Source organism: Triplophysa dalaica, chromosome 14, assembly GCF_015846415.1.
Source record: "Triplophysa dalaica isolate WHDGS20190420 chromosome 14, ASM1584641v1, whole genome shotgun sequence".
NCBI classification, from domain to species: Eukaryota; Metazoa; Chordata; class Actinopteri; order Cypriniformes; family Nemacheilidae; genus Triplophysa; species Triplophysa dalaica.
The window spans coordinates 15,219,079-15,236,251 of record NC_079555.1 but is presented as its reverse complement, the minus strand read 5'-3'; the positions used below and the strand labels follow the sequence as shown (position 1 = coordinate 15,236,251).

Sequence of the window (17,173 nt, the reverse complement as noted above, 5' to 3'; positions counted from 1 at the left end):
ATACAACAGGAGTACATAAAAAACTAAATGAAGTGAAAAGGAGATAACTGAGAAAACCAGAGATTATTAAGGGATAGTGTTGCACAGAACACAAAAAAGGTATTTTAAAGCACGTTGGTGACTAAAAATACACTTCTATTGAATGGACACAAAACTATGGCAAGTCAATGGGGGCAGGTTTTGTTCGGTCACCAACATTCTTTAAAATATATTTTATATTCTGCAGAAGAAAGAAAGTCATACATGGTTTTAAATGACAAGAGGGTCAGTAAATGATGACATATTTTTTTGGGTGCACTATCCCTTTACTACGCGTAGATTAGTGCCTGTGTATAGGGTATAATTTGTTCCAAATATATTTGTGATTTATAAACATATTTTAATTTGTGAGTGTATTCTATAAAAACAAAATATTTCCGTTTGAACAGCAGCAAAGAAAAATATAGCCAAGTGCTTGTGTTTTTAAAGATATAGAGACTTCATTGAGATCTCAGTTAAGTTTTATTCAAGGATTTTTTTTTCAGATATTTTTTCAAAAATTCTTAAGAAAAAATCAACTCACGCAAATGAAACCGAAATTATTATAAACATTATAGACTACTTTAGACGAATTCAACAACACTGGTTCAACGCTTCCTGTTTAAGTTTTTTAACACTACACAAACGTTTTAACAAAACACAGCCAACAGAACATTTAGAACTGAATAAAAATGATGAACAAATTCGATTCAATTATGTATGCAAAATTTAAATGAAACCGGAAGTGTTTACATCTTACGAAGTAAACTATAGAGATAAAAAATGGTTAGGAAAATATAAATTATAAAAGTAATTACTGAATTTTTACTGAAATCTTAACACAATGCCACAATGCAGTGTTGTGGATGGTGCAAAAGCGTCACGATGCAGTTGCCATGGTGTGCTGACTGGTTGCCAGGGGTTGCTTGTGGGTTAATCATAGCACATCTCATTCTTAATTAACTTTTGTCTGTAGCACAAATGAAACATTAAACATTACACATTAAATGTAATACTTAGTGTTACTAATATTTTCTCTAAATAATAGCCATACATGATTGAAGTGATCATTCAAGGCCCTGAACAATGCAAGTAAATAATTTGCTAATTTGTTTCGCCGAGCATCATATTGTCCTTATTGAGTGTGCTCTAAACTGTCATCAGAAGTGATTTTTACAGTGTTATCCCACCGGACATTATTTACAATCCCAATGGAGAACACACTGGTCCCACAGGACAGCTCACAGGACCTCTCAGAGTGAGGTGATATCAGTGGATAGACCGAGCTGCCTGCACAGCTGGTGCAGTCACACTTCACGGACAATAATGTCTGAGCACGCAATACACTGGAGGCAGTTGCCATGACAACCAGACGGAGCCGGAAAGATGTATTGGGAGGGTGTAAGTGTTGATAGGAGACAGAAACAGCTATGAGTGAAAAGGAAAGAGGTGACACAGTGAAACAAACACTTTAAAAGACACCCTCATGTCCTTACCCGGCACACACAGGCACCTATAGCTGGTACCAATGCTGCGGCAGATGCCGTGAGCGCATGGATTGAGGGCGCAGAAGTCCACCAGCTGGGCGCAGGTGGGTCCAGTGAAACCAGCGGGACATGTGCAGCTGAAGGCCAAACCAGTGCCCTGTGGAAAACAGCTGCCATTATTGTGACAGGGCCCAGAAGCACAGGGGTCGATTTTCTGCTCACACATAGCACCTTGATAACCTGATGGACAGAAAGCAGAAAGAGACAGAGGGATGCTTTATTCCACAAATATGCTTATTTATATTAAAATGATCTACAATCTATATCAAAACATGCCGATCAGGTTGGCTGTAAAGCGCACCATGGCAAGGAACAACGGTTAAATCTTGTTACTTTTATAGCACCTAAAACTCATGGTTGGCAAACTAATCTTGCTAGCCACCTAAAACGGTTTCACGGTAAAGGCCCTGGAGACTATGTAGTGATGAAGAGATCAGATCTCTATGTATTCCTTACGGTCTCTTTTTTACTAGAAGCTCACTTGGTTATAATAGGTAATGACATATTTCCTACTGACACTCTAAAGCAAAATATATACATATACAGGCTGAAAACTTGTTCTGGTGAAGCATGACTTAATGCCTAACACCGTGTCTACACCGGACGTGAGATGACAACCTGCTTGTTCTGAACAGGTTTGTGGCCTCACGTCATCCCTCATCCAGTGTGGACACAATTGTAAATTATAATGGGTTCTGTGTCGTGTCCCGTCTGGTGTCGACACATGGTGTAAGGCTTGTGCACTGTACTGTGTGTGTTTGTGTTTTGTGCAGCTAAATATTCTCCTCTGGAAGTAACATGCACACCGCTGCAGATTACAAATCTTATTGCTATGATGCGCACTATAAATGTCAATCACACGGAGAGAAATAAAGCTCTTGGTGCTGATTCACCCACCACACTTTCCCTTACAGAAGCTCTTTCATGCATTATCCTAATGAATCTCACACAGAGCCAACATGGATGCCTTTCATTCCTTAAGGATTATTTCACCAGAGATGGCCTCATTACATAAACATTTACATGTACATTGTAAAAAAATAGGTGCTTCAAAAGGTTCTAAAGAACCTTTAACATCTGAAGAACATTTCTCTTTCACAAAAGGTTCTTCGTTGTGAAAAACGATTCTTCCGATTATAAAAAAGGGAAAGAAACTTTTGACTGAATTAGTCTTTGTGGAACCAAAAATGGTTCTTTAATGGCATCGCTGTGAAGAACCTTTCAAGAACCTTTATTAAAAGTCTACACGCTTAAAAAAGTCCTTTAAAAGGTTCTTTGATGCCACAGAAGAACATGTTGGTTCCATAAAGAACCTTTAACATCTGATGGTTCTTCAGATTATAAAGTAAGTGAGTAAAGTAAGAAAGAGATGGTTCTTTAAAGAACCTTTGTCTGAATGGTTTGTTGTGGCATCCTTCTATCTTTCTATGGCATCCAAATCTGCTCCAAATCTGTACACTGTCATTTATTTTTGTGGAACCATCTTCGTGTAGGCTTGTTTTTCCCCTTTTTGAGTTTAATGACTTGCTGGAAAAAAAATCCTAAACATGCCAAGCAAACCTGGATTTACATCTGTTAGAAACCTGCTAACATGCTTCACTGCTTAAACAACACACAGGTTTGAAACGGTCAACAGATTATGACAGAATACACGTGTGAACTACTTTTTAAATGCAACTGTAGCTCTCTTGCCTTTTCTTGTTTGCAGAGCTACTTTATTGGGGTGAACGGGTCCAAAAGGTTTGATTCCGTCTGAGTGCAGTCTAGAGTCTGAATAAAGTCTGGATAGATGTGTTAGCTGGGAGACGCAGCAAAAGCTATTAAGTGCCTCACATGGGTCTTGAAATATTAAAAGCTGTAGCCCGAGCTTCACCACACTAATTAAAAAATGTGCTAATGGTGCCTCTCTCTTTATTGCCTCATCATTCAAACGGTGCCAGTTCACACCACAAGATTAATATTTCAGCCTACGAGGGCTTTGCTGGCTCCTTCTGAAGCCAAAGTTCCCATCAAATTTTCTTTCTCAACTCTTTTCTCGTGTTTTTCAAGGAAGCAAAAGTCTCCCTGTTCTATCTGCTGAATGTTCAGAGTGTTTGTCCTTGTTAGAGAGGCAGTCATCTCTGATGATGCTGTAGGTTCCTCCTGAGAGAGAGAGGAGAGAGAGAGAGAGGAGAGAGAGATAGAGAGAGAGGCGGAGCTGTGCTGCGGCCCACGATTAAGTGGAAGAAAGGAGGAGAGTTTAAAATAACCAACTCTGACACACTTAGAGAGCGCACGAGGAGTGATAGCCGAAATAGAGCTTGAATCAGGCCGACTCAAGTTCAACAAGAAAGCAAAAACACTTTCACGCAGACATATAAAGAAAAACACACAAAGGAATTAAATATCATTGTTATCGTATATTTAAACGTAATTTAACAGAAGGATACTATTAATAAGTGTGTGTGTGTGTGTGTGTTTGTGTGTGTCTACCTTCTGCACAATAGCAGTGAGCTCCTTCTAGACTGCCGGTACAAGTGGCTCCATTCCTGCAGGGTCCAGAGGCACATTGATCCACCAAAGACTGACAGCGATCTCCCTCAAAACCTGAAAACACACATTATTTCTATTATAATCACAATGTTATAATAGAATAAAGTTAATAATGTAATAAAGTTTACAAGAACGTGTGTTTATTTTCAATGTCATGATTTACTTTCATGCACAAACCTGTATCTTAATGTTGTTGTTAGGGCAATATTTTGTATGTTTAAATGAAATGAAATTATTTTCTAGGGCTGTCAAAGGATTAATCGCGATTAATCACATTCAGAATATAAATTGTGTGATTGCACTATGGAAGCAAATAAGAGACATAATGTTTTTGAAATTTAACAGCCTATGAGTTCTTGATTTTGAATTATTTTACTTTGGAAACCATGTATCTGAATTTATTTGTTTCGAATTTACCTCTATGAATTTAAATATGAAAATTCTTGATTTCCAATTTAAAAACCTGAATTTAATGCTCACAAATTCAGATACAAAAAAAATCAACTTACATAATTTCAGATAAAATACATTCAGATTGATCAAATTTGATTGCTCTTATTCAGATCTCAAATTTCAAGTTAATACTATTCAAAGAAAACATATGTCTAATTCGACTGCTCAAATTCAGATCGAAAAATTCAAGTTAAATATTCACATGGTAACATCCGGGCTACCCAGGATAGGAAAAACAGTTGAGCCCAGAGCCCGTCTGCAATTGAACTGAACCAAAATTATCAACTCTGTGCCATTATGTCTCTGAACCGGATGACACTCATGTGCAACGGCTCGTGTGACACTAATCCAAAATTTATTGTTGATGATTACACTGTGTGGATCATCCCCCATCTCCCACCTAGTGCATTATGTGTCATTCACCATGTAGGACATAATAAATCTGCGAACAAGTGGCTGATATGCAGCTCTCATAGAGAAGGGGGCAGGACTCTTCGGATTCTAAAGCGGATTTGATTGGACGAGAACTTTGACGAGAGTCTGAAGTGTAGCATGATGTCATGGAATTTCAAGATTTTTGAGCGCACATGCTCAGTTTTGAGCGCTTATATCTTCTAAATGGGAATATTGTTAGAGCGTAGGAGCATATCAGATAATTGATGTCCTTAAGGCTAACTTGGTTTTAATAAAAGGAAAAAAACTTTCATTTTGATTTCACTGGGGCTTTACATTTAACCAAAGCAGTCTGTGTGCTTTCTTACAAAACAGCGGATTAACATTTTTTTCTGTTCTTCATAATCCTCTTACAAAAATGGACTCAACAGCAAACAATGTTTACTTGTTTGTTTGCCAATAACCTCCTACTATTTCTTAATAGATCAGCTTGTCCGTAACAGCATTTTGCAAAATGTTTCTCTTCTGTATGGCTATAAAGAACTCCAGACTCAAACTAAACAGAATCTGACCTTCTCTCTCTCCCTCTTTCTCTCTCTCCTTCTTTCTCTTTTCAGTTTAATTTACTTTCATTCTCTGCCTCGTCCTTGCATTTAAAGCAGCTTCAATGCATGTAGACTAAAGGCTCTGTGCTCCAAGGTAAACCACCATTATTTCTGCTATCCACTTCTAAACGGACACATTTAAGACAGCATGTGCGAATACACACACACAAACACACTGATGTTAGTCGTAGGTGTATAAAAGGTTTTTAATTGAATATATGTAAAATAATCATGAGAGCATTTCTTTGTTAGCAAATGGTTTTGGTAAATTCATGTTGTGCATCAATTAACTTGTATATGTTAATTTTATGAATATAATGAATCTCTTTAAAAGAATAAAATCATGAAAGGGCATTGTTGAGCAACAACAATGTTCTTCAATCCTGATCTTCAATTAAAATACCCACAAATGCAAAATGGTCATTTTATGGTTATGGTGCAAATGCTTGGTTATTATGTGACATTCATGCTAATGCCAAAAACAACTTGAGGGCACTGCATTATATCAATTATTTCAACTAATTCTGCACTCCGACAAAAAAAGATGATTTAATTAAAATATAATTTTGCCTCTATATTTGTTTGAAACAAAAATAAGCAAATTACTTTATATAAATATTTGTAGATGATGTTGATAACATCAAATGTTTTAATAATTGACTTATGTTTTAATTAAAAAACAAGCTATAGATTGCAGCTTTTTAAAGCCTGATCTATGTAGAATTGAATTTCTATTTTCTAAATAGAAATAACTGATATTCCGATGAAAAGAAAGCTTTTAAAAATAATATTCATCTAGCATTACATACAGAACAGAAATTAAATCATCAAACAATTTGTAATGTCAAATAATGACTATGACTTTATCTGCAGCAAAGAAAAGTAAGCTTACACACCTGGTTGGCAGGTACAAGTGTAGTTTTGTCCTTCATCTCTCTGTCTGAGATCAGCACAGGTGGCGTTATTCTCACAGGGATATACGTGGCACGCGTCAAACTCCTCGCAGAAGATACCAGAATAGCCATCCCCACACTGACAGTAAAACGTGTCCTATATATCACATTTACACACACACACAGTCAATTCAAACAGAAGGCACACAAACCCTCATCATTTGAAATGAATAAATATATTCATGAACAGTATACCAATTGTAATCTTGGCCTTTCAACCCCACTTATAAAACCGAATATATGAGTGTCCATAACGGTCATTATTATAAGAGGTCATTACCACAGAGGACTGGGTGATGCATTTTCCTTTCCCAGAGCATTGTGGGTCGCTGAAACCTCTGCCGGGTTCCATGCAGTTGTTGGTTTTAACCATGAGGTGCAGCCTCAAAGTGACCTCTGGACCAGAGGATGTCCCAACATGCAGCACACCTACACAAACAAAATATCTAAATTATCAATAGTTAACCATTTTTGTACCGGTGTGTCTTTACGAACCCTACGACCTACCTGCACTAGCACGGACTGGCGGATTTAATACCACGAGCCACCCGGGTGTCACCTTTTCTACTGCTTGTTTTGAGTTGTAAAAAATAAATTCCCCACTGGGGTTGTTGGTATCGCCATTCTGTTTGTGTCTTGCCTCTTAACCCGTCACACTGGTGGAGAATGCGGGCATTGAGAGACTGACTCGGCCCATTGTTCGTGTGGTACCCGTGTTTCCTGGGTCCATCGAGGGACGGACACACTCGCCTTCTCGGCGCCCAATCCGGAGGAACCCGAGGACTACAAAGAGAGAGCGAAGGAGAGATCGACGGCGCCGAGTGATACCAGCCGGCAGAAGATGCTGCGGAGCCTACCGAGAGCGCAGTTCAGCTACCAGAGAGTGCTGCCCAGCAGCCCGACAGAGCCACCCAGCCGCCAGAGACTGCTGCCCGGCCGCCCGACCGAGCTACTCAGCCGACAGAGGATGCGGCCCAGCAGTCCTGGAGCGCTACCCATGCGGGAGTCCCATTCGGATGCCAGTCGGCGAAGTTGTACCGGTAGTGTGCCAGCCGACGATCCAGTCCGTCTTCCAGCCGGCCTTTTCAGTCCGTCAGTATGGGTCGGACAGTAAGGCAACATTTTCCCTCCCATCGCTACTATTTTCCAGAGGTTCCTATAGGAGCTGCCAGGTTACCAGGTCGACGGTTGGGGGGGGGATGTGGCGAGGCGCCGACCTAGGATCAGTGTCGCCTTGGAAACGGACACCACTCTGGGTCCTGGTTTATTCACACCCACCGCTGTCCTCGTTTGACCCCCAGTGCGAAGGAGTGAGAGGACAGCGAGGGAGAAACGAACCCTATGACCTACCTACACAAGCACGGACTGGCAGACTTAATACCAGAAGCACCCCGGGTGTCACCTTTTCTAGTGCTTATTTTGAGTTGTGCAATAAATGTGTCGTGTCTCTTACCCCGTCACACATTCTTACAAATATCTTTGTGTTGATCTGAACAATTTACACAGGTATGAAATTATATTAACGTGAGTAAATTATACCAGATTTTTCATATTTGGATGAACTGTACCATAAAGGCGGAAGTAATTCATGACAAAATTTTCATTTTTGGGTGCTATCCCTTTTAAGTATATTAATTGTGGTTTATTTTATCAACCAGCTTTGGAAGCACTTATAAAAAATACTTTATATACAAATAATACAAAGAAGAAACTAATGTATAACCAAATCCAGAAATGGGGGAAACATCGGGGGATGGAATCCAGGTAGTGAATTTTAAGGGGTATTTTAAAACATGGAGGATTTCTTTAATCCATGAAATAGACTCCAAACACTGCACATTTCATACATACATACATAAAATATGACCCCCAACTAAAGTCTCCCCAATAATCTTATTCATTTCCTGCACTGTGTATAGCAAAAAAATAATTGTAACTTTAAGCAAAAACTGTCATTATAATAGTAAGACCTTAGACCAAAGCCAGTAATTTGAAGAAAAAAAAAAATCTACTGTATACAAACTACAATACCTGTTTTTCTTAAAGACGCTGAATTTTGAGATCACAATTTACTATATTAAACATTAACCATACGAAGCAAATCCATATGTTTTAATAATATTCTTTGTTAACCAAGCTTAACCCAAAACACGGTTTATTTCTTCCTGGTTCAGGAGCTTATATTTTATAACATCTAAATCAACCGCATCTTCCTGCTTCCTCTCATAAATAAACACATACAGAGAACAGTCACGTACACGTTCAACACACACTGCAGCACCTCAAGGGCGGACCGTCATGAGACTGATGCAGAGGCTGAAAATGTTTGGCTCACAAAACCAGACAAGGTCAAATGAAAGACTCACAACCATAAGCCTAGACGCACATTCAGAATGGCACACAAACCAAATTGAAAACTGACTTGCTCATAGATCGTTTGAAGGTAAAGCCACAAATGACATATAAGGGGTGTGGTACCACGGTACGTGATGGTTCCAAATGTGTCTGACAAGCAGCAACGTCTGCGAGATCGGACGCACTTACTGATGAAATAGTTGTGCCCGAATGGCAGAGAATGGTCGGGTAGAACCAGTCCATCCGAGCTCTGTTGAAACCACATGATTGTGCCATCAACAACAGAGCACTGCTCATAACCAGCTTCACCTACACGCCACAACACAGCAGAGCTGCTCACGTTCCCCACCAACCTACAGAGAGAGAGACATTCTTGAAAGACCTCAAAATGGCACTTTTTATTAAATGACTCCTTCAGAAATCAAAGAAGAACAGCTGCTTTCATTTTTTCATGCTCCAAAATACAATCACAGTTGCAAAGTTTCTTACTTCACAGCCGTTTCCTCGGCGACCTCCATGGACACGGTCATCATGCCGGCAGACTCTCCTCCGGCGGTACTCACGCACTCCGCTTCATCCGTGATCTGCGACACATCCGGAGTCATTACTGATGCAGGTAACTACCGCTCTACACGTTTAGATGGGCACACGCTTCGCTTTAATTCGTTTAAATGCACACCTGCTCACCTGTTGATTCTCCCACAATATCTCCACCACCTTTTGACCTGGCTTGGCTTGCCACGGTTCCAGGGTGGGCGGAGCCTGAGTAGTGGTGGGGACTGTGGTTGGCTGAAAGACTTGAGTGGTGGTCGCAGGGGTGGCCGGAGTGGCGGGAGTGGCGTGTTCCGGCACCTGGCTCTCGGCGAGGTCCCAGGTGGACTCGGACAGGTCAAAGGTCAAGGTCGGCAGGTCACATCGGACGCCGCCGTAACCCTCGCTGCACTCGCATACGAACCCATCCCCCTCGCCGTCCTGGCTACAGTTGCCATGGAGACAGGGGCTGCTGGCACAGGGATCTGCAAAAAACTGCGACCAATAAAACAACGACGAGATGTGAGAATCGCATAATAATAAACCTTTTGCTCCTGTCACGCTGGGTAAGGAGGCAGCGATTGCAGCAGGAAAGAATGCAGCCATCATTTCAAGTAATCATGAAAAGAGCAAAATCGATTTTGGAAAATGAAACCGTATAAAATAATATAATAAAATGACTGGGTGTAACGGAGGAGAGCTATTAGTACTGTGAATAAAAGGTACAATAAAAGATATAGAGCTCAATGAAATACAATAGGAATTCCATTATCATGGACAACCATTCTTTCTTTCCCAAGTTGTGATTTAACATAAATTATGTATTTTCTATATAAAGCTATACTGAATAATAGTTAAATAATGAGGGATACTTTCTAGATCCTAGTCATGAGTCATGTAAAGCAATGCTGAATACAGTAGATTACAAATCAGATGAGACTCGAGAGATTATAGACACTTTAACAAGAAAATGATCACTTGTTAAACTCTGAGCTCATATGGGTTTTAATAAAACACGGTTTTCCTGACAATGTGCTCACAGGGGGAATGTTGGTAACCTAACAACATTGGTCCCCTTTTGACTTCCATTGTATGGACACAGAACCACTGAGACCTATCTCAAAATACTTTCTGTTTTTCTGTTTCGCAGAAGAGTCACAAACAGTTAAATGACACAAGGGTGATCAAATGAGAATTTTTATTTTTGGGGTGAACCATCCATTTATATTGCAGCCAAAAAGTGTCTTTACTGCTGTTATCCAACGTTTTTCATGGCATAGGGCATTGTGGTTTTACCAACCTGTGTTTAAATGCTGGAAACTGCATAAACAATCATTGGAAAAAATCTGATAGCAACTGTGGCAGGTAGCAACAGTTGCTATGATTTGGCAATAGTGTTTGAAGGCGGAGCTTAAAAGAGGTTCAGTTACATTTCATACTCTTAAGTGACCTTGACATCACAACAAGTATCGTAAGTGCTGTGACATAAATCCATTTTTAAAGAGCCTAAACCTAAAAGCTGTGCTTAGCTTCTGCATGTTTGTGTTTAAGAAAGAAATCTGAAGGAACACAATGTTCCTGATATACACCCGTAGCCAGGTTGCAAACCCACTGTCATCTGACTATTAATAGAGGAAGTGTGTGAGCATGTCCTGTACTGTATGTGTGAGAAAGAATTCATCCCTACCAACTGCTGTATTAATATTATGAATCATGAGAAAAAGAAAATATATTTTTTTTTCTTTCAGACAGTGTACACGTGCAAATTTCGTCAAAGAGCAAGTACAGTAAGTAATGGAAGTTTGTGATTGGTTTGCAGCCATTAAGCATCACGCGAAGCCGAGAATGAATACTAACCAGGCTGCAGATGTAAGACGCATTACAATTTATAGTATTCAAGCTCACAGATACAGTGGGATGGAGATTACACCACAAAAACTCTTTGTTGTACAGCAGCAAGCGTGACACATTCATCAGAAGGGAACAGTCGTGCAACCAATAACCCAGCAGGATGAAGCCAAATCAGTGAGGAAAACTTATGAATTTAAAATTATTGGAAAAAAATGACTAATTTGTGGCTCTAAACAAGGTAAGATTGTTCAGATGATTATTATAGTAAAAAGATACTTAGTATCCTGTCTCAACAGAATGTGAGGTCTTCCCATGCTAAACTCTTTTGCAAAATTTGACCGGGTTATATTTCAAGGGGGTAATATAGAGGTAAGATGTTTTTGCCCACCTGGCTCCATTCTACCCCCTTCAAACTTATGCACTGATGTACATATGGTCAAAAATTTGTCTAATGCATGCACACAAGCAACACTGATGGCTCATCTAGAATTTCTTCATATTTAAATTTCAAGACAACACACACTACATGGTACACAGGGCAGGATGATATTTCATGGGGGGTAATATTGGGGCAGGATCTGTTTTGCCCGCCTGTCTCTATTCTACCCCCTCAAAGCCACATATACTCAAAAACAATGAGTTTGATGCATGCACACAAGCAACTCTAGCTTAGTTAACATGGACCAACATAATCCAATTAAAGTTACCAAACATGTATTTTATTTATAGTTTACTTGCATGTGCTTTGTAATAACCTACTGGTTGTACCATGGAAAATCGCTATGTAAATCAACCTTGCTTCACTGATATGTACACATTAACTGTACATTATTATGCTGTGTCTGTGACATAAAATTTACACATCTGTGCTTATAACATTGTATGAGTAGCCGTTTTTTGAATAATATAATGATAGCCGTGTCCACTGCGCCCATCTCTGTTTTTCATCAATGCTGATGTGAATCCTCATATTATCACTTCTAAAGTTCGTAATTAGCTCTTATTAAACATTTATTCTAATTATCATTTGCCTCCCTCCTGGTGGGTCTTTCTGTTTTTCCCATGGTTTTACACTCTGTGTAATGAGTAAAATGAAAGCATATCGTGGACCCACCCAGAGGCGCATTTTCTAGTAACGCGGCCTTTAAATAACAAAAAAAATTGGCCCATTGACTGTAGACCAGGTTTGAGTTGATCTATGGGCCAGTCCAGTTTCCTCAAAAAAGCAACATGCCAACAATGCACCTGAAAACCCCTCTTTTTTAGACCAGCACACCCAGGGTCGTACAAATGAGCTCAAATGCATTTGCTATTTAAACAACATGCCGCAGGATTGAGAACTGTGACGGGCTGAAACTAAAAAATAACACTAGCGCTGCACCTTGCGCCGCATTGGACCGGGTGTACGATAGGGCCCAATATATGTGTTAAGATGAATTTCTTCACAGTTACAAAGACATGCTAAATTTTTAGGGGACAAACAACATGTTATGTTTGACTAGTTAATATCTCAAGGGGGGTAATATTGGTGCAGGATCCGTTTTGCCAACCTGCATGCATTCTAGCCCCCCTCAAACTTATGCACCGATGCACATATAGTGAAATACAATTAGTTCGATGCATGCACACAAGCAAAACTGTCAGTCTCATGTAGAATTTCTTCATATTTACATATGAACATTTCAATGGGGATAATATTGGGGCAGGATCAGTTTTGCTCACCTGCCTGCATTCTACCCCCTCCAACTTAAATGCACTTAAATGCACATATAGTCAAAAAACAAGAAAGTAACCACTATGATTATTATTCATCGTGGCATAGACAATCTAATATTTCAAGGACACATAGACCAAGAACATTCAAGCTTAAATTGCAAAAAAAGTGGTTGTTTATTTACATTTTGCCAAACTTCAAATATGAGAAAAAAGTAGCCATATAAGTGATCTATATAGCCCATATGGCTTTTTAAAGCTATACAATAGTTTTTATTATTGACCATCTTTTTCAATGAAAACCTGCAACCATACTGCTCAAATGACATTCACATTAACGTTATTTACTTTTGTATTCGAACATAACTAGCATTATTGGTCGATATTAGTAAATTGAAAAAAGTGCATATTACACTTGAGAGCGAAAGCAGAGCCGAAGCACACAAAGCAATCAATAACTTCAGAAAAAGCAAATATAGTGCATGGGATGCATGGATTTCTTTTTTGTGTTCTTTTAAAGCTTAAATGGATAGGCATGAACAAGAACAGACTGGGCATACCGCTAAGAACCTCTTTGTATTTCACAGAAGAAAGTCACACAGGTTTGGAATGATTTTTCTGGTGAAATAATGACTCTCTTTACCCAAATGTTCCCCCTCTGCAAATTACAGAACCTTTGATGTCTTCACAAATATCCATCTTTTCCTTTTACACCCTCAATTCCCATTTTACTAATTAAATGAATCCTCATAAGAGCTGTTTTAATGAGGCCTGGTTAGATAACCTAACTCCAGCGCGCTAGAGAAACTGTTCATAAACTGCAATCAATACCATCAATATCAAACAAACTGTTAATCCAAAATAGACAATCCTATCAATATGTATCTACATTTATGTCATTTCAAACACATATACTTTAAATTTTTAACTGTATAAATTCTTGAAGAAGTGTTTAACAGCTCTTGATCCAAAAGGAAAATTTTGTTTTTTGTCGTCGTGAAAAATGACAAAATGTATTTTGCGGGCCTATTCTGTACAGCTGAAAGCTTTGAAGTAGCAATAGTCAATCCTCTTTCTTTAATATTAATGTATTCCCCACGGCTGCTTGACAATATTAAATCAAAGCCAAGAGACCAAAGAGAAGGGAAAAACAGCACACGGACTGTCTTGTGATCACATACCCACTAACCAGGTCTGTCTTTAGAAATATACAAACATATATGTCCTCAGTTAATAATCAACATACCTTGCTTATAAAAACGTGCTTTCTGGGACTCAGAAACAATCACCCCACATCAACTACTGCACAACACCTCAGCCTAAGGTTAAAAGAACTTCTCAAGGGTAAAATTCACATAACTTATAGTACATTAAACCATTTTACTTCATACCCACTTTCTCTTTATGCTCAAAACTCAAATCAAATTTATTTCATAAAATAACCCAACATGCTCACATACAAATGTTTTAGCACAATGATTGAAGTTTGAAACATGGCTGTCTCACTTCAGGATGAATGAAGAACACCGTCCTCGCCTGAAGAAATGGAACACTGACATCACAATGACTTCAGGAGTCTCTTCAACCAATCACAGTGGAGCTGATCGGCCCTGTCATCCAACCGCACAGCAGCATCCATTCTGGCTGCATTCAGGGGAATGTTAATGAGCCGTTTGACGTCACGAAACAGAGGATCGGACTTGAGTAAGGTTGAAGAAAGGACAATATGCTGTGATGCATTCAGCACAACATTTCCTCACTTACAGCCTTACAAAGAAAATCTGTTATGTTTGGTCCCTAAGTACCAGTATTCCAAAACAATTTAGTAGAAAGACACAAGAAACAGAACACAACCGCAGCGTGACACTTGTTGGTTTGCAAAATGGTCACCTTGTGAGATAGACCTACACACACACAATACCGTATTTCTCTGGATCTCAATTCTGGTCCTATATTCATTGGTGCGATTTAGGTAAGAAGCCGCAAATGTTTCTAGCTGCAACTCAGATTTAGATTTGAACTATGAAGTTGGTCTACGTCAAACACACAACTGTAACACAAATATGTAATGTTATATAAAATCTAAAGTTGCATAATCTAATTATTAGATAACAAGATGCAAAGGTTTGATTTTAAGCATTAATTTCACTGTGATTTCAATCTTTGACTCAAGATATCAACATTGTGATTTTACAGAATGTTATTTACGTTGTAGGATGATTTTATGTAGAATACTTAAAAATCATAAAAATGTCCCAAATGTCTTCATCTATCCATATGTACCCAAACCTGTGTGTACAAACATGATATTTTTGCATTGGACGATCACAAATTCACAACGCACAACACATCAAAATAGATCATAGAGTATATGACCCATTCACAAATTGGTGTTTTGCACACATGCATTATACATTTGAATAAAAAGGTTATTCCTCCTTTTGCATTGATCTTAAAACACAATGGTAAGAAGACAGTAGATACAACACATACAGTTATACTGATCTTTACCTCTTACACACACACACAGCATCCTCTCCTCCGTTCTGTTGCCACGGCAACACAGCACTCTCTTTCACATCTCAACGATAGCACAAGCTCTTACAGACCTTCTGACAAACACACGAACACCTATTTACCCCAAAACAACTCTCACCCCCTAGCAGATGTTTAGCACAAACACACTAAGTACACACCTCACAGTTCTGTCCTGTAAACCCCTGGCCGCAGATGCAAGCATAAGTCCAAAGATCCAACTGCATCTGGGTGCCGTCCTCAATCTCTCCCACCCGACTACAAATGCCACCGTTCAGACATGGTCTGCCCTCGCATGGGTCCGGCAGCGTGCTGGGGGTCTCGGTGGGGCTGGGACTGGCCGTTAGTGGGGTCCCGAGTCCCCCCCTCACCCGGAGGATGAAGAGGAGTGGAAGTATGTAGCACTTCATGAGAGCAGTACAGATGTGTCGCCTTCTTGTTTCTCTGTTCTGCATATGCTGGTAGAGAGCAGCTGTGTGGATTAGAGGCGTCTGCTTGCGACAGCTTGAGTGTGAGTGAGGTAATTTGCTTGAGTGTAAGGTCTGAGCGTGTTTGGAGGAGGAGAGAGAGAGGCGGGGAGGAAAGAAGAGAGGAGGGGAGGTTACCGGTTCAGAGTGACGACAGGTGACGACACTTACATACTCCACCTCTCTCAAAGACGCATGCATGCGTTTTAATGTATATTGTTTTTTGCCGTGTCAGGGTGAATCTGGGTTATTTTCCCTTTCCCTTCCCCGTTCCCCTTTCTAAAAAACATAACAGAAAAGCATCACTATTGATATTGTGCATATTTTAAATTATGAGACATTCCACAACCCAAAAAATTCTGACATCATTTATTCACCCTCATGTCGTTTAAAACCTGTATGTGGCTCTTTCTTCTGTGGAACACAAAGAAGATATTTTGAGAAATGTCTTAGTGGGTTTGTGTCTATACAATGGAAGTCAATGAGATTCGGTTTGTTTGGTTTCCAACATTTTCAAAATATCTTCTTTTGTGTTCTGCAGAAGATAAAAAGTCAATATCAAACTTATTCCAATATATTTGGGACGGTGAGCCTGTTGTGAGATGTAGTTTATAGTTTATAAGGTACAAACCAGCAGCCGCCATCACTGTGCTTTCCTGATGATCTTCTCCTCAATTCCTCCTCCTGCTTGTTACCATGACAACTGCACTATACCCGTTATTCTGTATCACTTGTCACGATTTAACATTCCCAATTTTTTTCTTCTCATTATCAGTTTTCCTTATAGAGAGAACCAATCTTTCTAAAGTCTACAGTAGATGCAACACACTATGAATTTTCATAGGTGTGTGCTAACTGGTTTATGCTGGAATCTATTGATTTGATTCCGGTGCTGTTGTGACCAGAATAGTCATAGAATAGTCAGTTTATCAGTCAAACTACATGTAGATCTTTAACGCTGAGCCGGAAGTGACAAATATGTTAAACTAATTAAGAAATCTACTGGGACCCCCAGCATCCCAGGCTGGGAACCAGTTTCCAAAACACAACATACACTGGATGGACACCAATCAGTTAGGGACAACGTTTGCACCTGGTCTTCATGTACCTGTGTGTATACATCAAATGATATAGCTTTAAATATAGCTTCAATTTACAGTATTAGCCTAATAGCTATTAGCCTTTGTATGTGATACATCACTTAAGATTTGCATTATTCA

The 17,173-nt window shown here is 39.4% G+C and overlaps 1 protein-coding gene across 3 annotated transcripts in view; it reads right to left on the bottom strand.

The window, feature by feature from the left end:
- dner (delta/notch-like EGF repeat containing) overlaps positions 1 to 17,173 on the bottom strand; it is a 30,093-nt gene that overhangs the window by 4,399 nt on the left and 8,521 nt on the right. The window contains exons 3-10 of one of the 3 annotated variants that reach the window (XM_056766482.1): positions 15,648 to 16,028; positions 9,544 to 9,882; positions 9,346 to 9,440; positions 9,046 to 9,209; positions 6,782 to 6,930; positions 6,445 to 6,598; positions 4,038 to 4,151; positions 1,515 to 1,745 (exon numbers count right to left, since the gene is read on the bottom strand). In XM_056766482.1, the coding sequence (XP_056622460.1) occupies positions 1,515 to 1,745; positions 4,038 to 4,151; positions 6,445 to 6,598; positions 6,782 to 6,930; positions 9,046 to 9,209; positions 9,346 to 9,440; positions 9,544 to 9,882; positions 15,648 to 16,028 (1,627 nt within the window). Of the gene's footprint in view, positions 1 to 1,514; positions 1,746 to 4,037; positions 4,152 to 6,444; positions 6,599 to 6,781; positions 6,931 to 9,045; positions 9,210 to 9,345; positions 9,441 to 9,543; positions 9,883 to 15,647; positions 16,773 to 17,173 lie in introns of those variants that run through there. The other 2 variants (XM_056766481.1, XM_056766483.1) reach the window with 2 other exon arrangements.